Here is a 21714-nt window from a genome sequence, read left to right as displayed (position 1 = left end):
CAGCAGGTGCTTAATAAATGTTTACTGACTGAGAGCAGAAAATGCTCTGGGAGTCTTCATCCATCAGAAGGGGGCACCCCAGGGGCTCCCCTAGAATCTCTGAAAAGAACCCAAGAACGGGGAGGTGGCGATGTTCTATGGACAGGCTGCAATCTGCACGTTACCAAGATCCCAGAGGCCTGGAATGAAAGAGTCCTCAGTCCCCCCACACCCTGCACTCCTGAGGAGGATGCTTTGGGGAGCTACTGGGTACCCCAGCTCTCGTCCCACTTCACCCTACAAAATGACCAAAGAAAACTCCAACCAAAATCAAAAATAGTGTTATTAATTCTGGTGTCTCAGAAGCAGAAAAAAAAAGACCCCCCCCCCTTCTGAACTTCGGCCCCAAGCTCCAGGGCCCTGTGAGGCGGGATGGGGGCTGACATCTCCCGGAGGCACTAGCTCTCCCTCCCAGCCCGGGGAGCGGGGCCCCTGGGTCCCGAGTCCTGGCCCCCAGCGAAGAGGGCCCTGCCCCCTGGCTCCAGAGCTCTGAACGGGACCAGCCCATCGTTTGGCGAGGTGAGGCTGAGGCTGGGCTCTGGGCCCCCTGAGCGCTCAGTCACTCAGTCCCATCAGGGTCAGGACTGGTCAGTATTGGTGTTCCAGTAAAGGCTGGGCTGCTGGGCTCTCCTGCTCCTCTGGGGGGGCCAGCCAGTTGCCCCCAACCCCAGGGGTCCCAGCTTCACAAGGTCTGGCTGATAGAGGAGGATCTTGGGCAGGGCCAGGCGAAGAAGTGTCCGTGCTGACATCCGGGCTGAGGCTGAGGTCCAAGGGGGAGCAGCTGGGCGCCTAAGAGAGGGGAGAGGGAGGTTTCAGCACCCTGGCCTCTCTGTCAGCTCCCGGGCTGCTGCGCCCTCTCCCGTCCCCCGTGGCCTTACCTGAGATCGGAGGGACCCTCCTTTGGGGCTCCCCGAGGCTGCTTCCCCATCAGATGCTCCTAGACCTTTCCTGCCTCCCAAGCTCCATTTGCCACTGAGGCCCTCGTAGCTGAAGGGGGCAAGCGTGCCAGCCTGGGGTGGCTGGGAGGCTTCAGGGGGGGCAGACGAGGCAAGCACAGGGGAAGGAGTGGGTCCTGAGAGCCGGGGAGCGCCCATGGGAGGGGGCCACTGGAGAGAAGGGGGCCCCCCCTCTCTCCGTCGTCGTGAGGAAAAGCCGTCGCCGGCCCCGCTCAGGGAGGGCCGCAGCGTCCAGCTCAGACCTAGGCCCAGGGGGAAGGGCTGCTCACGGGCTGTGGAAGGGGGAAGGGATGGATTAAACAGAGCATCACCAGAGAAGCCCTCCTTTCCTCCCCCATCCCATCACCTTTCCCTGCTGCCCGGGCAAACCGCTCACTCCTCCTGGGCCCATTTCCTCATCTATAAAGCGGCTGGGAGTCGGGGTGAGGAAGGGGACTTCCCAGACCCCGCCTGGCTGGTCTGTCTAGGGTCTCTGAATTCCGCCCAGGAGTGATCTCCAGTTCCGCCGCACAGTCACAGTTGCTTCCTTACCGGCGGGAGTCTCGGGGGTGGGGTGAGGGGCCGGAGGGTTATTGCTGACAGAGGAAGAGCCGCCCCCACAGTCAGAATCGTCCACGTTCCCGCCACTGTTACAGCCAGCCCCGCAGCCCTTCTGAAGCCTAGGGCAGAGGATGAGGCTTAGGGAAGCCGGCCTGAGCCTCCAGCGCCGCCCCCCCCAGTCACCTTCTTACCTCGGGCCCTCCCTCACCTCTCCCAACTGTGCAGGAGCCAGCTGGCAATGGCCTGGAGGCTGACTGGGCCGCCCCAAAGGGCCTGGAGCTGGGGGTGGCTGCCGGCGAAGGAGGTGGTCAGAGGAGACACATAGATGGGGTAGCCTAGCGGCTGGTCACAGGACGAGTTGATCATGTTCCGCAGGGCCTGCTTGGCGTTCTGGATGCTGCCACGCTCTGGATTGCGGTTACGGAGAAACACGAGTTCCTGCTGCTGGCCGGCCCACAGGCCCCGCACACACTCCCGGTTCACCTATGGGACAGAGGGTCAGAGCTCAGGATGCCCCGGAGAGCAGGCACGGAGTCCAGTCTGGGGCCCCAGGAGCTGTCTGCGACTAGGTAAGAGGGGAAGGAGGGCAGGAGCACGGGGAGGGGAGGGGGGAGGCTCTGGTCCTGCTCACACCAAAGGCGCGTTCCTGCCCTTCTCCCCAGATGCTCTCCTGGCTGGACAGGCACGGCCTACAGGACGCAGAAGCTGCCCCTCGTCTGTGGGCACCTGCCTCTTGCAGGCTCGTGCCCAAGGTCCAGGAGGCTGGGAACCACACTGACCATCTGCTGACCATCCGTGCCTGGTGCTGTGCTCGGCTCCCTCCGCAACTAGCAGCTCACCCTTGTGGGCACAAACACGCACTTACAGGAAGCCCGCTCTGCAATCGTCACCAGAACGCTCACGAGCTTGCAAAGCGCTTCATACATTATCCTCATTCGAGTCTCATCCCCCAGTGAGGAACAGGCTACAGGTACTACCACTCTCATTTTACAGATGAGGAAACTGAGGCTCACGGGTTTCCCACCTAGTGTCAAGAGGCAGGGTTTGAACCCAGGACTCAAAGCCTAGTGACACCCTATACACCACCTAGTCTTAGGCTACAAGACTGAGACACAATACGGCCCCGCCCGGCCACAGCCACCAGTATCACAGAGGCTCAGAGGCTGGTCTCCTCCCCTCCTAGGATCCCAGCCCTTCCCCAAGGTGATGGTGACACAAAGCTCCTTTTCAAATCCTGCCTAGAACCTTCTGAGCTGTGTGACCCTGGGCAAGTCACCTAAGTGCTCGAGGACTCACGACTGGGGCTGGACTCCCCCAGCACTCGCCCGAAGACCCGTCGGCCATTAACTACCGCAGGAGGCAGGGACCAGGGATGGTCTCATCTCTAGCTCCTAGCATACAGCGGGTGCTTACTAAATGCTCACGGATGGACTGACGGCCTAACTCTCCTCCATCCTCCAACCTCGGGGGACCTGCCCGAGCCTGTCCACGCCGGGCGGCCCGTGGCGGGAGGCTGCCACGGGACCCGCGTCTGGGGAATGACACGTGTGCACACATGTGCCGCGGGACAGAGACCTTGATGACGCGGAAGCTCAGGTGCCTGCGGTTCAGCATGATGATCTTGTACTCGTCTGAGGCGTCGTCCATGACGTGCCGCAGCGCCAGCAGGGCTGGCGTGTTGCTGAGGATGGCGCTGCGCCATGCGGGGTCACCCTCGTGTGAGATCACCAGGCGCTCCTCGTTGGCCGCGATGGCGTCATAGAGCACGGCGGGCTCCTCGTACTCGTCGGGGGACGTGAAGTGGTCCTGGGGACGAGCGGGAGGGCATTGGGCCACGGCGCCTTCTGGGCCGGCCCCTCCCACCCGCCAGCGGCCAGCCACAAACCTGGTGGAGCTTGAGGGCCATGCGGACGCCCGGGGCGACCACGCGGTGCAGGAGGTCCATGTCGGCAAAGACCCACTCGTCCCGTGGGGATGTGATGCGGAAGTCTCCCTTGAACAGGGCGTGCAACCCGTAGAGGAAGGGCTCCAGGCTGCGGGAGGGAGGGCGGGGGCACAGGTGTCCAAGGAAGACACGGGTGAGCGGGGCGGAGGGGATCGAGGGTGGGGCACACAGCGGGGCCAGGAGGGGCTCCCCAGAACCAGACTCACCTGGCTGCCATACTGTGGGACGCCGTCCCCAAAGCCCGGCGGCCCAGCACGCACAGCCCAAAGCACAGGGTGACAAGAGGGGAGTTCCAGTCGTGTTCCATGGGCTAAAACGCAAACCCCCCCACCCCAAGATTTCGGCTGAGACTCGGGCCTTAAGTGTGGGAGAGAAAAGGACAGATCCCAAAACATGCGCCAGTAGGGACTGTGCCTCTTCTCCACAGGCTCTAAGGTGCGTGGGGTAGGGACCACCACACACAACAGGTGCCCCGCCCCCTCGCCCCAGCTCACCTGGCCCCGTCGCGCAGCACAATACTGGATCCAATCAAGGTGGACTGCACAGAAGGCTGGCAGCGAAAGGCCAGCCAGCCGCAGGTCGTAGTCCTCGTCCACACTCAGGGAGAAGGTGGGGTCCGAGTCGGCGTAGCCAGGGGCGCGCACAGGCCGCAAGGCTGCCCCAATGCCCTCGTGGCTCAGCCAGGCCTCCAGCTTGGGAGAGCGGCTCACGTAGTAGATGATGCTCTTAGGAAAAGGGAGGGCAGGGGTTAGGCGAAGCCCTGGGAAGCACACCGTGGGGGCTAGACGGGACAGGGGCTAACACATGCCATCACAGACCAAGCAATCCTTCGACATCATGTGGGGCCGGCTGCTAGTATCCAAGTGGGTCCTCAATGCCTGCCCCCGGCCTGGCTCCACCCATCTCAGACCTCTCCACGACTGCTGGCTGAGCCTCAGAGGCATCGCCGAGGAGATCCCGAGGCTGATGCCAGCTCAGGCCTGGAGAGGGGTGGGGGTCAACAGGGGGAGGCCCCTCATCGCAAAATAAGCAGCGACAGCATCACCCCAGGCCATGCCTTCTAATACCCCATCTGAGCCTGACCACAATGCCCGGCACAACAGCTAGAACTCTTCCTCCCTCCCCCTCCCCGATGCCAGCAGGGTGTGATGGCAGCTTCACAGGTGAACACCTTAAGGAGAACAGCAGCACCTGAACTACAGAAAATTCCCCAGGACTGAGCTGAGGAAAGGGGAAGCTGGGCTGGCCATTATTGGCAAACCTGCCCACTAAAGTCTACGAGGGAATGAGAGGGGATACAAAAGGCCATGGACTGGGGGCCCCAGGGGCCCTGGGGTTGAATCCCCCCTCTTCCCTTACTACAGGAGCGACTCAGAGCCTGTTTCCCCACAGCTGTAAGATGTGGCCTCTGTGAGCCTCAGACCCAGAGAAGCCCTTGCAGCTGAGGGTGACGGGACAGTGGGGAGGACAGCACCAGGCCCACAAGCCTTCCAGAGAGGAGAGGACAAGGAAGGTCACACCCCAGCGAGGCCACTGGATTTAGTTCACTGCCTGGGAGGAAGGTGGACACTCCGGGGGATGGCCAGCTCTGTGTGGGCAGGGCCTCGCACTGCAGCACCAGGGTCAGGCAGGAAAGGGGATGCCAAAGGACACCCACCCCATTAGTCACTGACCCCTCCAGAGCAGCCACACACTGAGGGCACAGAGGGACGGCTTGGGGAACCTGGAGCGCTGGCACCTGCCCCCCCGCACTGGGGGCTGCCACCCCATCCAGCCCAGGCAGTGAGAGCCACCCATGGGGGCTGTCACCAACTAAAGACGGGGATACCAGGAAGGAGATGGGTCTGGCCTACAGCTGGGCGTGGGGAGGCGTGATAATTCTCCCCAGGTACTGAATGGGCTCTAGTGGATGGTCCAGAGTTCTGGGGGAAGCAGAGAAGTCCTAAAGAGGTCACCTGCCCTTTTAAGCCTGCTCCTCCCCTGTAAAAATGGGGAAAACAGAACACACATGGGGGCCGCTGGGGGTCAAAGGAGGGAATGCCCAACACAGCCCTCATTTTTCCTCAGAAGCTACGTGGCTGAACTGATAAATGGTCAAAGGATACGAACAGGCAGTTCTCAGATGAAGAAATTAAAGCCATCTATAGTCATATGAAAAAATGCTCTAAATCACTGTTGATTAGAGGAATGCGAATCAAAACAACTCCAAGGTACCACATCACACCTATCAGACTGGCCAACACGACAAAACAGGAAAACGATACATGTTGGAGAAGATGTGGGAAAATTGGAACGCTAATACATTGTTGGTGGAGTTGTGAAATGATCCAACCATTTTGGAGAGCAATTTGGAACTATGCCCAAAGGGCTATAAAAATGTGCATACCCTTTGACCCAGCAATAGCACTTCTAGGGCTATATCCCAAAGAGATCATAAAAATGGGAAAAGGACCCACATGTACAAAAATATTCATAGCAGCTCTTTTTGGGGTGGCAAAGAATTGGACACTGAGAGGATGCCCATCCATTGGGGAATGGCTGAGCAAGCTGTGGTATGTGAATGTAATGGAATACTATTGTGCTATAAGAAATGATGAACAGGCTGACTTCAGAAAAACCTGGAAAGACTTGTATGGTCTGATGCTGACTGAAGGGAGCAGAACCAGAAGAACGTTGTACACTGTAACAGCCACGTTGTGTGGTGACTAATATTGATAAACTTAACCTTCCCAGCAATGCAAGGATCTAAGCCATCTCCAGAGGCCCCATGATGGAAAATGCTCTCCACATCCAAAGAAAGAACTATGGAGTCTGAATGCAGATCGAAGCATGCTATTGGCTATTTTTTTCTTCTGTTTTGTTTTGTTTCCTCTTTCTGGTGGTTCCTCCTATGGGTTCGAACTCTTACTTAAACATCACTAATATGAAAATATGTTTAATGAGAATGTACATGTAGAGCCTATATCAGATTGTGCGCCATCTTGGGGAAGGTGGTGGGGAGGAAGGGAGAGAAAAATTTTAAACTCAAAAGCTTATGGAAGTGATTATTGATAAATCAAAATAAATTAATTTTTAAAAAAAAGCAGCTATGTGGCTGAACAAATCGCTGAACCTCTCTGTGAAAACAGGCCAAGTGCAACATGAACTTCCATACTGACACGCTCTCCCTATACACTCTCCTCATTCCTGCCCAACTGCTCTCACAGGGGGGCACGCTGATGGGAAGCTGCCACGGTTGCCGCCCCTCCCCCCCGTCCTTCCCATCCTGCCCCTGCGGCCAGTACCTTGACATAGTAGGTGATGAGGATCTTCCTCAGGTCGAACACCTGCAGCATGGAGGCGGCATTGTTGTCACTGATGCTGTAGCCCTCCAGCACGTACTTGCTGGCGGTCACTTCCCAGGCCAGCCAGCGCTGCCCAAAGGCGGCATTGAAGGACAGCACTCGCGGCAGGTGACCCGGCTCACAGCAGCAGCAGCCCTCGTCCTCTTCCACACCCTCTGTGATGGCCTCCACCTCGCGCTGTTGACAGTAGGTCCCTGCAAGGAGAACAGCAGGGACTGAGGCTAGCAGCCGGCTTCCAGGGTCCCACCACCTCCCTTTCCAGCCTGGCTCTGCTGCTAACTGGCCAGGGGATGCTGGCCACGCCCTGTGAAAAGAGGCAGGACGCAGGCTGGGGGAGGGAGGAGAAGCACGCTGCCCTCGGCTATCTGTCAGGCGCCCAGGCGGCACATGGATGCTGCCTGCCCTCCTCGTGGAAGGCTGCCAACGCCAGGTACTGCGTTGCCCATCGCCAGCACCTGTCAGGGCTGCCAGGAGGGCACTCCTATCCCACCTGGCTGGGGCTGCCTGCCTCCTCCAGTCCCCGTGGCCTCCTCGATCACACCCTGAGCCCCAGGAGGCAGGCGGCAAGGCCGCTTTCTCAGGAACAAAGGTCGACAGAAGCTTGAATCAATGGGAAGACTCCAACTTGGAGCACTCCTGCTCTTTCTACTGGGGCCTTTCCCCACTGCTTCCCCTTTAGTCTAGAGCCTTCCCTGTCCATTCTCTCCAGGTGATCTTGTCCAGGCCGTGTCTGTATGTGGCTCCCATTAGACTGGGAGCTCCCTGACAGCAGGAACTGTCTTTTGCATCCCCAGTGGTTAGGGCCTGGCACACAGCAGGTGCCCAATCAATGCTCACTGACTGCTCCAAGGACTGCTCTCCCCTCTGCTCACATGCCTCAGGCACTGTGACCTCCACACACCTGTCTGGAACGACCTGCCCTCCAAACCTCCAGGCTGGGCTAAGTCATGGCTGTCCCTTGGAGATCCCGCCCTTACAGCACCTGAACAGAGTTCTCTGCCCACCCCCCTTTCTGGAGGACCTAAGATTTCATACTGTGTGAATGCTCAGTGAGGGAGGCCCCTGCACCGACAGGAGCCTGCCACAGTCCCACAGCTTACAGGCCCTCGGCCCCCTCCCGGGGAGGCAGGTCTCCTCCACCTATGCCCCCTTGACTCCCGTCTCCAGAGGGCAACCCCGGCCCTGCTCCATGGCAGCCTACCTCGGAACTCCAGGCCGCGCAGCTGGAAGGTGACGAGCCCATTGCCGACCTCGATGAGGTGCACCAGGGCGTTGAGGTAGTCAGAGGCCAGGATGAAGCAGTCCCCGGGGCTGTAGTTGCCCCAGCGGCCAAGGGCCAGGTCACCACACAGAGTGTGCTGCAGGGAGCGCGTCAGGTGCTCGTAGAATATGGAGTTGAGGTTGTTGTCATCGGCACCTGTCGCCAGGGACAGGCGAATAGGTGAGGGGACGCCTCTCCCCTGGAAAGGCTCCCCCGAGGACACCACATACAATACAACCAGGGAGTGGGTACGCACCAGGGTTCCGATCCAGCTGGGTGGCCAGGCGGGTGTTGGAGTGATCCACACGCTTAGTGCTGGGGGGGGGGGCAGAGGTGTCAGCACTCCCATGTGGGGACAACCCTGCTCACAGCTGTGATCCCAGGCCCAACTCCTAACTCTACCATCCCACCCCCAGCCAGGCTTACCTGCCCCCCAGTCTTCCCCTGTTTACCCACCCAAGCTGGGTCCGTCACCCTCACATTCTCACCACAGCCCCATCAGTTCCGGGTCTGTGTTTGTACTCAGCCTGCTCCCCGACCTCCCGCTTTTGCTGAGCAGACCCCATTTCATCCTGCTCTGGCCTATGGCTCCAAATCTCCCAGCCAGACCGGGAGCTCCTTGAAGTGAAGAATCAGCAACGCACAGCCAGTGAGCCAAACGCCCAGGCTGCCCCTCACGCTATCACTCACTTGTAGTCCCGTTCCCAAAACTTGAGAGGCCTAGCATAGGACATCAGAAAGACGGCACTACCCAGCAGGGGGTTGAGAGGGGTAGAGAAGAGGGCAGAAAGCAGTGCCTGCACAAACAGCATGGCGGAGTCTGCAGCCAGGGGTCAAGGTGGTAGCTAGGAAAGTTGGCATGGAACCTGCAGCTCCCCCACCCCAGCCTGCCCCTGCCCTCCATCCCCTCTGAGTCTGCCTCTGCCCCCCTAACCCCCACCACAGCTTCCCCTGGCCCCCAACCCCATTCCAAGCCTTTCTCCACCCCCCGCCTGTCTTTTCTGTTGCTTCCCGCACCCTCCCTTCCCACACAGGCCGTCCCGCAGGGTACGGGGCACAGCAAAGGGCTGGGCGAAGGCGTGGAAGGCCGAGCCCCAGGTGATTTGCCAAGGGGCAATGTAGGTGAGCACGAAGCGGAGCTTGTAGAGCAGGTCCCACAGCTGGAGAGGGGAGCATGGAGAAACACAGGGTTAGCAGGGGCTCTGCTCCACCCCTGCCCCCAAACAAGACAGGCTGGGCTGGGGGCTGGGGCCGCCTCCTTGCCCGTTCTCCCTGAACCAGCTGTGGACACTGGTTCCAGCCCATGAGATATGGGCACTGGCCAGGGCGAGCTCTGAGGAGACAGAGGGCAGCACCATTAGCCTTAGTGCCCTGAACCCTGTGATGCGGGGAGGCCTGCGATTGCTGGCCTCCTCTGGCCCGGGGCAGGGAGCACAGGGGATGGGCCACATCCAAGGGGCCACGGTCTCCTCCAACCCCTTCTTGGGATGGGGCAGGTGACACCATGTGGCAGGGCAGAAAGGGGATCTGGAGAAGCTGGGGGCCTCACCTTGCTGCAGAGAACAGACATGAGGAAGTAGTCCAGCAGGAAACCCTGGGAAAGGCGCGGATAGTCGAAGTGGAAGAGCAGGACCGTGAAGGCCAAGGTCAGGTACTGCTGGGGCGGGCAGCAGAACGCCGAGCGCAGGAGCTTCAGTCCGGCCACGGTCATCAGGAGGGCCCGACAGCTGGGGGCAGGGGGCGGGGGGAGGGGTGGGTAGGGTGGTCAGAGGGCCACATCCGTCTGCCCCTCCACAGTCTCCCCTGCCCTGGTTAGGCTCGTGACACCAACTCTGTCCCTGCCGAGGATGGGGAAGGTAGGGATCCCCCAAAGAGCCCCCAGGATCCCAGGATGCGGTCAGGCCCCCCACCCCAGCAGCCCAGGGTACCCCCTCACTAGAGACAGAATTTGTCTGGGCGACCGCTGACAGCGTGGGCGTCGCCCGTGAGCGCGTTCAGCACCACAGCTGGGTAGATGAGGTACTTCTCCACACACTGCAGCCACGCGTACAGCTTCTCGAACCACATGAGCTGCGCCGCACCCTGGGGAGAGCCAAAGCCTGTCGGGCACAAGCCCAGACCACACGAGGCAAGGTAGGGCGAGCACTAAGTGGCGTGCCCAGCGTCACCAGGCTGCAGACGGGGTGGGTGCTGGGACTTAAGGCCCCCTCCTGCTACTCCAGCGAGCCCGGGGGCTGATGAGAGCGATGTCCTCCCTCTACACAAAAGCTCCATCTCAGGCCAAGAGAGCCAGCTGATCGATCGGCGGCCAGCAGAATCCCCAGGCCCAGAGTTGAAGCCCCTGGCCCCCGAATGAACCTCCTTCCTAAGAGGACCCAAAGCCCCTGTCAGCTCTCCAAGGGGGTGAAATTCAAACCATCCTGGAGTGCGACCGGATTCACACCCATGAAGTACCTACTAAGTGACCAGAGCTGTGCTATGCCCTGTGGACGCACCAGGTCCTCATGGAGCTTTCGTTCCGGGGGGAGGGGAATGGGGGAGGGGGAAGAAAGCCACCCTAAGGGATAAGTGACCCCAGTGCAAGCAGAGGCCAGGGGCGCCGCAAGGGATGCTGCAGAAGCCACACTAGCCAGGAAGAAGCAGCCAAGAGGGAACGCCGGGTTACAAACCCTTGGAGAAGGAGAGCGGGTCTTTGTGCCAGGGCTGGTGACACGGCGACAACCTGCCAAACTGGCAGAGGGCGCATCTCTGGGTGACTGAGCACCCAGCAACGCAGGAGAACCGAGACAGGCAGAACAAGCGGGCCCCCGCACCATCGTGCAAGGTCCCGCTAGCCAGCCACCTGCCTTAACTGTTCTCCCTGGCTAAAGGGGGTGGGCTTCCTTTTCCCAGGGGAGGGGAGGGGAGGGGAAGAGAGGACTATTTCCCCCACTGACTGCTGTGGAAACCAAAGGCATCAGGATCAGAGATGGGCGGGAACCGGCTCTCAGGCCACGCTGAAAGGGAGGTGTGGCCGGGGCGTCGGGGAGCCGCTCATCTCCGAGGTCCTTCCCGGCAGGACCCCAGGGCCCCAGAGCAGGAGGGAGGAATGCTTCCCTGATCCCTGCCATGAGAGGGATCACAGGTTTTTTGCTAGGGGCGCCCTCCTCAAAGGCACAGTGATGGGGATCGGCCAAGAGAGGAATCTCTCTCTCAGTTTGTTCACGAGCCTAGGAAGACCCCCAGGACCATTCAGTCTGCTCCCCAGGTTTCACAGGTGAGGAACCTGGCGCCAAGTGGGGTTAAAGAGAGCGCAAGCTCCTCGGCTGAGGGCAGGTCCTACTTCGTTTCTGGCTCCCGGGGCTGCTCAGCAAATGCTGGCTGGTCTAAGTGGCTTTCAGGCAGCGCGTGGCCTCGCTCCCGGGGGCGTCACTCACTGCGCACTTCAAACTGGCTGTATTCCTGGGACTTGAGCACGGGCTGGGAGAGGCAGAACCAAGGAAGCTGCTTGCGCAGCTGAGGCAGGAGGTAATGGGTGAGGAAGCCCACGAGGCCGGCCAGCGCGTAGAGGACAAAACCCAGGACAGACTGCATGGAGAAGAGAGGCAGCGCAGAGAGGTCAGGCAGGGGCTGGGGTGCCCGGCGGCCCTCGCAGACGGCCGCTTAGTTCTAGGGGGGCGAGGCGGGTGGCCGACGGCAGATGCTTGGAAACATGGCTTTTATTGAGTGAGAGTGGGAAGAACTGGTGTCTCTGAGCCATCCTGGCCAGGGGGGACCCTTGTAAAGTGCTTCAAAGCAGCCCACTGACTAAACTGCAGACAGGTTGCTGACCCGCAGCACCAGGAGGGAGTCTCCTCACCTCAGGGTTCCCCGAACCACTAAAGCTCCCGGGCCAGGCCTTCTGTCCCTTGGACTCAGAGAGAGGTGGGGGAGGAACACCAACAGGCAAAATGGGGATGCCCAAGGCTGCGGCAGCGACGGCAGTGGGGTTGGGGCCGGACCACGGGCCCACACCCACCTTGAGGGCAATGAAGACGGTGCTGGCGCTAATGGCAAAGCTGAGCACGGCGATCACGGGGCACATCACGAGGTCTGAGTGCAAGATCTCCCGCTGAGAAGGGGGCAGGGATGCTATTCAGTGGAGCCCACCCATCCTGCCCGCGTGCCCACCCCCTCATGCCGCTCTCCTCTCAAATTCCAGACACAGCTCCAGATCAGCCCCATCCTCCTGAGCTTTCTCCAACCCCAGAGAGCCTTCCAACTCCCTGCCACGCTGCCCTGCTCCCATACGCCAGCAGCCAGACTGCCCCATGGTCTTACCACAGACTGCCTCAGTTTGCCTGGCAGTGGATCTGGGGCTTCTGCACGAGGGGTCTCTAGATTCCGCTCCTCGAGGTCAGGGAAAAGCTTGGTGCGTATCAAGGACCTGATTGAGATTAAAAAGGGTGAGCCCAGATACATCTCATGGCACAGGGAGTGTGACAGGAGAAAGGGGGCGCGGGGCTCTGGCACTTTCAGGTGGGGGGGGGCAGAAGGGACCGGGGGGCCTGCACAGACCAGAGGATGGTAGGGTCGCTGCTCTGGCGGCTGAGGTGGTAGGATATCGCCATTAGAAGGCCACAGAAGACAGAGAAGAGCACAGGCACATGCTGATCTGGCCACGGCGCCTGCAGCAGGGAGAGCAGATGGGAGATGGGGGGACAGACCGAGAGAAAGGGGTAGGGGATGCCGAGCCTGAAGCCCCTCCCTAGGTTCTCTGTCGTCATTCCCACAATCCCCCACCACCGGCCCGAGGCCCAGACGGAGGCTCCATCCCTACCTTGATGGCACCCAGACAGAAGCCGTAGAGTAGTGTGGCCGCCAGGAGGCTCCGCAGGAGGCTGTACAGAGCGGTGAGGGGGCTGGTGGTCGCTAGGAGGGAGGGGAGGCAATCAGGCCCGGCTCTCCTCCAGCACCTCCCTCCCCCGCCCCCACCCACCTCCAGAGGCCCCAGCATACCTGTGCCCCCAAAGCCGTGCATGTCAATCTGCTCGAGCAGGTACATGAGGCAGGTGTTGACCTGGGGCAGGAGGCCCAGGAGGAAGACGACAGGGAAGCACAAGGTGAAGACTGCAGGGACATCGGGGAGGGAGCCATCAGCTTCTGCCCCGAAGCCTGGAGAAGTCCCCCCCAACCCGAGCGTGGCCTCGCCGGCCTCCTCACCAGTGGCAACATCACGGGCGCAAAAGAAGAAGGGGGCGGAGAAGAGAGTGAGGCCGTAGAGGGAGACGGGAGGGAAGGGCAAGGCTGAGCCCAGGGCATCCAGCAGCCAGATGACGAGACAGGAGCAACAGAAATAGACTGGCCGGCTGTAGGCGATCACCCAGTTGTGACCCTAGAGAAGGAGCCAGACGGGCACCTCCTGAAATTGGGACCCTCCCAGCCCACAAGCATCCCCCCCCGCAGTGGATGAGGCCCAGGCCTCAGGTGGTACCCTACCCCCGACTCTGAGCCTGCCCCCATCAGACAAAACCCAGGCCTCAAGAGGTACCCCACTCCAACCCCCCCGAGAGACACAGCTCTAGCCTCCGACCCCCTACCCTAGAATAAAACAAACCCGCTTCCTAAGCTGGTGACTAAGAAAAGACAAGCACTTGACTACAGCAGGTACTCACATGCATGGGAGAGGCAGCATCAGGCTGGACGCTCTGCAAAAAAATGGGAACCGTGGTTTCCAAAGGGCCTATCCAATGAGAACAGGATCAAGAGGAAGCAGGGGTCTGGGGGCTGCGAGCTCAGGGAAGAGTGGCTGGGCCGGGCAGGCTCAGAGGGCGCTCGGGGGAGCGGGGTCCGGAAGGGGCCTGACCTTGAGAAGCGAGTACTGGCACGAAGCAATGACCAGGCAGAACTGGAAGACCCAGATGTCCCTGAAGAAGCCCTTGAGGAGCAGCAGGTAGCCCAGGAAGGCCACCAGACTGCCCAGCCACACCACAAAGACGTTCTCCAGCACCCCCCGGGTCCTGTGGGGGTCACCGTGTCAGCGGGCTGCCAATGGCCCAGTGCCCCCTTCCCTGCCCTCCCCTGGAGGCGGAACCCGCTTTGGTGGGAAAGCCCTCCGCTGTGGAGCAGAGCAGACCACCACGTCCCAGTGAATGAAAGGTACTGGGGGCCAGGGCTGTCTCCCTGCTACGTCATCATCAAGCATTTATCAAATGGATCCCACATGCCAGGTCCACAGCAGGCCCAGCACCTGGTACTGTGCTAGGCATGCAGCAGGGCTTCTGTGAAGGCTTGCTAAATGGAGGTGAAACCAGGCCCTGGGTGCCTGAGTGCTATGGGGGCAGAGGCTGGCAGGCCAGGGCGGCCCTGGGCCCCTTGGCCAGTCCTCCCTCCTCCCTGCCCCGCCTAGCCCACGTCGTGCTCGCCCCCCCCTTACCAAAGCCCTGGCATTCTGGGGGCTAGGCATGGGCACGCTGCCCACAGGCTGACATCCGCTAACCAGCAACGGGATGTCAAACCCCCTCACTGAGGCACGGAGAGGTTAACGGCTCGGCGCTCCCTTCTCGCTTCCCCCAGAGACCAGGCTCACGTTTGTGCGGCCCGACTCTTGCCCAGGCTGGGCGGGGGGGGGGACTCACCGGTCCAGCAGGGCCAACAGGGCCAGCCGCTCGTAGCGCACGGGGGTCCAGCGGCCAGGGAGGAGCCAGTACTTGTAACTGTGCTGAGGCCGGGGGGGCGCCTCTTCCATGAGGGTCTGCTCCTGGGACTCATGCAGGGAATCCTGGTCCAGTAAGTCAAACTGCCGGCACCACACACATCAGGCCCAAGGGTCTCCTCCCCAGACAACAACCACCACTCTAGCAAAACCTTCGTGCGTCTCAGCACCAGAGAATTCTACAAAAGTCAACCTACATCTGGAAAAACACTCCCCTCCAGAGCAGGGAAGGGACATGCAACCTTCCCAGACGGCCGACTCCACTCTCACGTACCCTAAAGCCTAAGAATGCCTCTTTGCCACCTGCACTGTGGAGCTGAGCTCGGCACCTCTCGCCAGCTCTGGGAGCGCTCCGGGTTGTCACTGAAGGCTCCAGGGGCCAGCTCAGCCCTTCAGCTCGGTCCCGCCCCCCTTTTCCCTCCAGACCCAGACTCGGGCCCCTATTCCCAGTTCCCTTCTCACCTCGGGTATTTCTAAGGGCACCCTCCGGACCTGCATCCCTTGCAACACCACAGGCCGGGGCTGTAGCAAGGCCAGACCTCCTGCTGCCTCAGGGACCTCCGCAGAATGAAAGCTGGAGGAATGAGAGTGGCGGTCCCTGGACGGAGAGGGGGAGAGAGAGAGAGAGAGAGAGAGAGAGAGAGAGAGAGAGAGAGAGAGAGAGAGAGAGAGAGAGAGAGAGAGATAAGAGAGGAAGAGAGAGGGAGGAAAAGAAAAAGGAGAGGAGGGAGTGAGAGAGACGGGACGCAGAGGGAGCAGACCTCAGGGCCTGGGGGCCAGAGAGCCAGAGTCGGGAGGACAAAGGCTGACGGAAGAGCATGACTCCAGCCCTGGCACCCAGGGCATCCCTGATTGCCGTGACCAGCAGCGACAAGAGTGCACATGAGAAGGCTCAGGAAGGAGAGGGAGGGATGGGGAGAGACAGATTCTAGGGAGATCTCCCTCTGCCATCTTCCTCCTCCTCTGGCTGTCCATCACTGGCCCCACACTCATGCAGGTACTGGCTCATGCTAGGGTGACCGGCCCCAAAGGAGTTTCTCAGAGGGGATGAAGAATTTGACACCCAGGGGTGGGTTCCTTCCCCAGACCCCAGTCTCCAACCCCAAGAGAGATGCCAAGGCCCCCACTTGGATGTGAAGTGAGGATGATTTTGGCCTGGCCAAGCACGGAGTGAGGCTACTTACCAGGCCCCATTGGTGCCTTGTTCCCCACTAACTTGCTGTCCCACAGGGTTTTCGTAGCCACCCCCAGCCAGGCCAAAGGTGTAGGAACGCCGCACCCCTAAAAGCAGGAAGCAGAGAGCGTGTCAGGGAGATGAGGCCCCGGCCCCAAAGCCCCCCCAGAGCTGGAGAAACGTGCACCCCCAGGGAAGGGGCAGACCAGAAACCAGGCCTCTAGAGGACCTGAGAGCCTGAGCACTAACTTCCTCATTTCCTGGGCAGAGGGAGCCACGGAACGTCCCTAAGCCTGTTTCTTCTTCTGCCGAGCAGAAGGTTCCACCTCAAAGACTTATCACAAGGAAGGGGATGCATCAGGGGGCCGTGCTGGGAGGACTCACCACTCTCATCGTAGAAGTAGTGCACGGCACCTTCTGAGGTATCATCAAAGGTGCAAGCCTCGTGCACGTTGGCTCCAGACCGTGGCAGCAGCAGCGATGAAGCAAAGTGGAGGGCGGAGGGCAGGGTCAGGGCTCGGGAGTGGGAGGCCGCGCGGCTTCGCTGGGCTTCCTGCAGGCTAGAGACCAGAGGCATCCATCAGCACCCAATGGTGTTTCCCTGGGAGGTGGGGAGACTGGGGCCAGCTCACCTGGGGGGAGAGCCCATGACGGAGGAGGGTGGGGTGGGGTTGCTCCCTGCATTGTGACGCCTCCGGATCGCCTGAGTCCGCCGCACGCTGCTCGACCGGTCCCGCTTGGTGCCCTCCTCAGCAGCCCCTCCGAAAGAACCCCACATACCCCGGTATTACCCCTCCACTCTCGGGTTCCAAGAGTGCCGTCCTTACCCTGCCCTGGACTGGCTTGACTTCTGGCATGGACCACGGCCGACCCTCAAATCTCACCCCCACCCCCATCCTGCATGGCCTTCACTCACCACCCCCAACTGCTCCTTCTTCCTGGAGTTCCCCCCGCCAACCTGGCTGGTTGGCAGTGGGTCCCCTTCGGCTCCCGAGGGCAAAGCTGTCCGACGGTGGCAGGGAGGCCAAGGCCACCGCGGGCTCCCCCCCAGCCTGGGCCTCTAGCTCTGCTTTGGAGCCTGCCAGGGGGGCCCGGAGACTGTCGCCCCCAGCCCCATCCATGCTGAGCACCCGGGCGTGTGTCTTGGCACTGGCGGTGCTGGGGGTCCGCTGAGCTCCATAGGGACGCTTGGGGGGCACCGCGGCCCCTTCTTCGGCCCCTCTGGGGGCCCGCCGCTTCCGGGGCCCACCCCCAGCCCCTCCAGATCCCTCAGGGGAGTAACAGGAAGTGGAGGATGAGCTGTCAGTGCTGAAGCGCCTCTGTGACCGAAGGCTGGACGCAGGGCTGAGCTCACTGCCCTCACTCGTGTCCTCGTCCTCAAAAAAGCCCCCCCCTTCCAGCAGGGGGCGGCCTGGGGCAGGGCAAGGGCGTCGGGAGGCTCGGCTTGGGGGGGAATGCCGGCGGATCGGGGTTCTGCGTTTGCTCGGCCGGAGCAGGGCCAGGTCCTTGGGTCGGACGACCAGGAGGGGCTCAGGGCCCCCCGGTGGAGTCCCAGCTCCAATCACCGTGTCAAAGGAGCGCATGGTGTCGTCAGATGGGACCCCAGCGTCTGGGGAGGGGGGGAGGTCGCCTTCTGACGGTGGATCTGTGTCACTGCCATCCCGGGGACGGCCCGCGGGAGGACTGTCCAGGTGTGTGGAATTGGTTTTCTCACTCTTAAAGCTGCTCAGGGTCTCCTTGTCGGTGCCGCTGTAACAGGAGTCGGAGGAGCCAGCCTTCTGGGGCACAGGGTCCTCTGACCCTTGGCGGTCTAGGGGCTGATAACCAGGCCCCCCACGCCTCTCCTTGCGGCTGCTGGTGCGCACAAGTGGTCGGTCGGGAAGAGTCAGATTCAAGAAGCTTTTGCTTAACTCCTGGCTGAGGCTCCCTTTGAGCAGGGGGCTCATGGGAGTGTCGGCCACACTTTCTCCACTCCACGGGGTCCCCCTGTTTCCAGCCAGGGGAGAATGCTCTGAGGAGTCTGTGCTGGGCAGTGAAGGCTCTGGGAGAGGAGGCCCTGGGGGAGTCTGGGGGAGATCTCCAACTAGAAGGAAAACCAACCAGAGGAAGAAGAATTGTCCCACGGTCTGGGAGGGGGTGGACAAGAACTCAAGGGCTAGTGGAGTGAAGCCCAGGCCCGCCTCCCCTGCCTCCTCAGCCCCCCTATTGCCCCTCCCAGGCACCCCCCCCACCTCCACCCATCTTCCGCCCTCCCAGGCCCACTCACACAGCTTCTCTGGGGAGCTCAGCTTCAGCATCTCTCGGTCGGCTGCAGTCACAATCACATTGTTGCTGCCTTGTTCTCGAACCAGCTCCTTGATGTCTGCAATGTGAATGCACCAGTCAGCTCTGACCCTGCCAAACATTCACAAGAAGGCAGGGGTCCTGGGACCGGGCCTGTGTGCTTGCCCCAAAAGAGTCTCCAAGCCGCCACGGAAGAAGCCACAAGCTCTCACCTCTCAGAGGCCCAGAGTCCTCTATCCGGGGTATCAGCTCCTGATGAAGGAGAAAGCCGTGAGCTCGAGGGAACAATTCACAGGCTACATGGGTGAAGTCCCCAGAGCTAGGAGGACTGTGGGAGGGACAGAGCCCCTGGAACCCATGGGACAGAGTTCTACGCTGCCCAATCAAGAAACAAGGAACGGAAAGGGCCAGCTCACCGTGACCTGATTGAAACCGAATATAGAATGCTGGGAGCTGCAGCGGACGGGGGGCGTGGAGCTCACTTTCCGAAACACCGTCATCTCCACGCCAGGATCCCTAAGGGTTTCGGGATGAGTAGGTCAGGTCCTGCCATGGCAAGCTGGTCCCACTCTCCCCTTTCGGCCCTACAGCCTCTTTCCCACACAGTGGGGGGCCCTGCCCTCCCACTCCGCCATCCTACCTGGGCACATCGCTGTCCCCAGGGGCCAGCTCTTCCTCGGCCTCCCCCAGAGTTGAGTTCCTCTTCTCCACAATCTCCCCCTGGTCGAACATGGCGTGGAGCCGGTAGTTCACCGTCTTGATGGTGGTGAAGATGACGGCCACCACCAGGCAGTACACAGCTGCCACCAGCATGCTGGGGGGCAGAACCTGAGGGCAGGGAGGGGCGCTGAGTGGGGCCGCCTGGCGTTCCCCTGCGCCTCCATCCTGCAGCCTCCTAGAAGCTAAGGCAGCCAACACGCCTGTGGGGGAGGGGAAGGGATGGCCGGCAGCTCTGAACCTGGCCTGAGCTACCAAACCTCGCTCCTCCCTCCGTGCCTGTTTGCCCTCCCCATGCCCTGTGCCTAAGTGTCCCACCCCCCCAGCACCTCGGTTTCCCTCCCTACTCCCCCAAGCTGCAGTCTCCTCCCGTGCCCTATGGAGAGTAAGAAGAACAGCCCCACCACGGCCCAGGTACACGGCCGAGAGCAGTCAGTGCCTCCCCCCAGGTGCACAGGCAGGTGCACACCGTAGGAGCAGGCAGTCCCATCGCCACCTCCTGCCTTAGTTTCCCCGGGCTCACCATGCAGAGCAGGAAGGGCAGCGCCAGCAGCAGCAGCCCCTCCCCCCAGGTGCACAGGCAGGTGCACGGCAGGACGGTCCCGCCTCGCTGCCCCGCCCCCCCGTGCCTCAGTGTCCCCGCGCTCACCATGTACAGCAGGAAAGGCAGCGCCAGCAGCAGCAGCCAGGTGTACAGGTGGAAGCAGTTGGAGAAGGTGCTCTGGTGCGGGTCGAAGAACCAACCGCCCGTGAGCGAGGCCCACACGCCCTGGCGCAGGATCTGCAGCACCTGGGAGCCCATGGCCGCCCGGGGGGGGCGGCGCCGTCCGCGGGCCCGGGCCCGGGGCCCTCATGGGCGGCCCCGCGCCCGGCCCCTCGCCGCCCCCCCCGCCCCCCGCCGCGCCCGCCGCATGCGGGGCCCGCGCGCCCCCCCCGCCCCCCTGCCTCGCGGCCCCGCCCCGCCCGCCGGAGGACCCGCCGCCGCTCGCCGGGCCGGCCGCAGCTCGAGCGCCCCGGGCCTCCGCGCTCGCCCCGACGACGCTCCCGCTCCCGGTGCCGGCCCCGGCAGGGGGGAGGGGTGTGGGGAGGGGGCGGTGAAGGCCGGAAGCAGGAGCCGCGAGCAGCCAGCTGCCGGAAGCGCATGCGCCCGCCGGACTCGGGGGTGGGGGCGGTGGGAACCCGGAAAGGGAAAACTGGCCACGAAGGACTGCGCACGCGCCGAGGTGCCGAGGACGGTAGTGCGCCGGCGCCCGTGCCAAGCGCCGTGATCTCTGGGCGGGGTCAGATGGGGTTGGGGGGAGGAGCAATCCCGGCTAGGAATACGGAGGGACCGGGAGAGACGAGGCACCCAACGCGCCTGCGCGGTGGGGACCGAGGCGATAAGTGGCGGGGGAGAAGCGATCGGTCGGGTAGGGACCAAGCCCCGAACCGAGGAGCTGGGGCCTGTCACGCAACCTGGAGGATGCAGAAGCAGATGCTACGCGGCTGGCACTCTACTAAGCTCTGGGGACAAAAAGGCAAAAACACGGACCCTGCCCTCAAGGAGCTTACATTCTAACGGGGGTGGGGGGGAAACGATATGCGAACGACTGCGTACATACAGGATATGTGTCAACGGAGTCCGGAAGACCCGAGTTCAAATCCCAGCCGAGAAATGAGCACTTTGTCTTGTGGGCCTCATCTGTAAAATGGGGATAACCATAGCGCCAGGCATAAAAAAATGGCTATGAGGATTAAATGAAATATGAATTGTGTAATGAATGCTAGCTGTGATAAAGTACTCTGGGCCTCAGTTTATTTGTATGTCAAATAAGAGGGTCAGAACTAGACCAGTTGCCTTCCGAGATCTTTCCTTGATCTAGTTCGCTGATACTATAAAGATGCGCAGCGGCAAGAGCCGAGAAATCGGCGCATGCGTAGATGCTGAAAACCTGGGCTCAGACGGCTTGGGGGTGGGGATCAGGAAAGCAGCAGCACCTCGGTGGGACTGCAGGAACGCATGCGCAAGACCGAGGTGGAGGACGCGCTGGAGCCGAGGGGCGGAGCTTAAACAAGAGCCGGATGACCATTGGGTTACAGGGAAAAACCGACATGTAGCCTTGCCAATGGGATATCCCCCAGGAAGAAGCGCCCGTACGATCTCGGGGCAGGGGTAGGAGGGCGGTACTCCCCACAGCCCGCCCCATTTTATAGCCTGGAGGGGTGGGTGACGTCACTGGAATGAGCCCGCCGGAGTCGCCTCCGTTTTTAGGTCACGGCCCAGACCCGACTAGTGTCTGGGCCGAAAGTTCTTGGAGCAGGCAGAAATAGGAGAGTGCAGACGGCGTCGACTGTCTTAAAGAGACAGGCACTCCTCCGCGGAGCAGAGGCGGCGGCGGCCCATGTCGCCTCGGCCCCTTCTCCGAAAGCTCGCAGGAGCCCGGTAAAAGGGCTAGAGCGGCGCCAGGGGCGCGGAGGGGCTCCTGCACGGGCCCGGCCGTCGTTGGCGCGCGGGTGCGCCCCCGCTCCTCCCCTGCCTCATTTTCCCCCTGGGTCCCCCGGGCGGGGCGGCTCGAGGCCAGGGGCGCCCTCGCGGGGCTCCCGGGGGCGGGCGCGGGGCTCGGGGTCCCCCGGCCGGGGCCGTCCCGCGGGGCCAACGTCATCTGATGCTGTTTCCTGCAGGAGGGAGAAGAGCGGAAAAAAGCGAAACTCCTCCCCCGCCGCCGCCGCCTCCCGCCCCGGGGCCAAAGTACAAAGAGACCTCGGGAGGGAGGAAGGAGGGAGCGCGGCAGGGGCGCGGAGG

The 21714-nt window shown here is 61.8% G+C and overlaps 1 protein-coding gene across 5 annotated transcripts; it reads right to left on the bottom strand.

Annotated features, from left to right (window-relative positions):
• Positions 1–304: 304 nt before the first annotated feature.
• PCNX3 (pecanex 3) lies at positions 305–19801 on the bottom strand. Of its 5 annotated transcripts, none has more exons than XM_020968092.2 (35): positions 19582–19798; positions 18856–19043; positions 18632–18731; positions 18428–18467; positions 18199–18294; positions 16849–18015; positions 16565–16691; positions 16317–16492; positions 15943–16039; positions 15221–15356; positions 14682–14842; positions 13910–14063; positions 13719–13751; positions 13267–13438; positions 13063–13173; positions 12884–12975; positions 12622–12731; positions 12385–12490; positions 12083–12175; positions 11502–11652; positions 10022–10166; positions 9635–9812; positions 9137–9245; positions 8776–8905; positions 8342–8400; positions 8026–8241; positions 6765–7018; positions 3975–4205; positions 3687–3790; positions 3421–3568; positions 3111–3341; positions 1744–2018; positions 1527–1654; positions 918–1267; positions 305–828 (listed from the first exon to the last, which is right to left on the bottom strand). In XM_020968092.2, exons 1-35 carry the CDS (start codon positions 19732–19734, stop codon positions 628–630), a joined length of 6222 nt encoding a protein of 2073 aa, XP_020823751.1. In that variant the 5' UTR covers positions 19735–19798; the 3' UTR covers positions 305–627. The 5 variants fall into 5 exon arrangements, with proteins under 5 accessions (XP_020823751.1, XP_078004534.1, XP_020823753.1 ...); XM_078148408.1 differs by having other exon boundaries at positions 15221–15332; XM_020968094.2 differs by having other exon boundaries at positions 16891–18015.
• Positions 19802–21714: the final 1913 nt, after the last annotated feature.

Source organism: Phascolarctos cinereus, unplaced genomic scaffold, assembly GCF_003287225.1.
Source record: "Phascolarctos cinereus isolate Bilbo 61053 unplaced genomic scaffold, phaCin_HiC Scaffold_9;HRSCAF=440, whole genome shotgun sequence".
NCBI classification, from domain to species: Eukaryota; Metazoa; Chordata; class Mammalia; order Diprotodontia; family Phascolarctidae; genus Phascolarctos; species Phascolarctos cinereus.
This window is presented reverse-complemented; position numbering and strand designations above follow the sequence as displayed.

Bases quoted from the DNA above. Each gene is read 5' to 3' on its own strand.
- PCNX3 (XM_020968092.2), bottom strand. From the start codon at position 19,734: ATGGGCTCCCAGGTGCTGCAGATCCTGCGCCAGGGCGTGTGGGCCTCG. The intron at 16,692-16,848 runs GTGAGTGAAGGC...GTTCTTTCGGAG, and splicing joins AGAAGGAGCAGTTGGGGGTG to GGGCTGCTGAGGAGGGCACC. The intron at 3,342-3,420 runs GTTTGTGGCTGG...GCTCGTCCCCAG, and splicing joins TGGCCCTCAAGCTCCACCAG to GACCACTTCACGTCCCCCGA.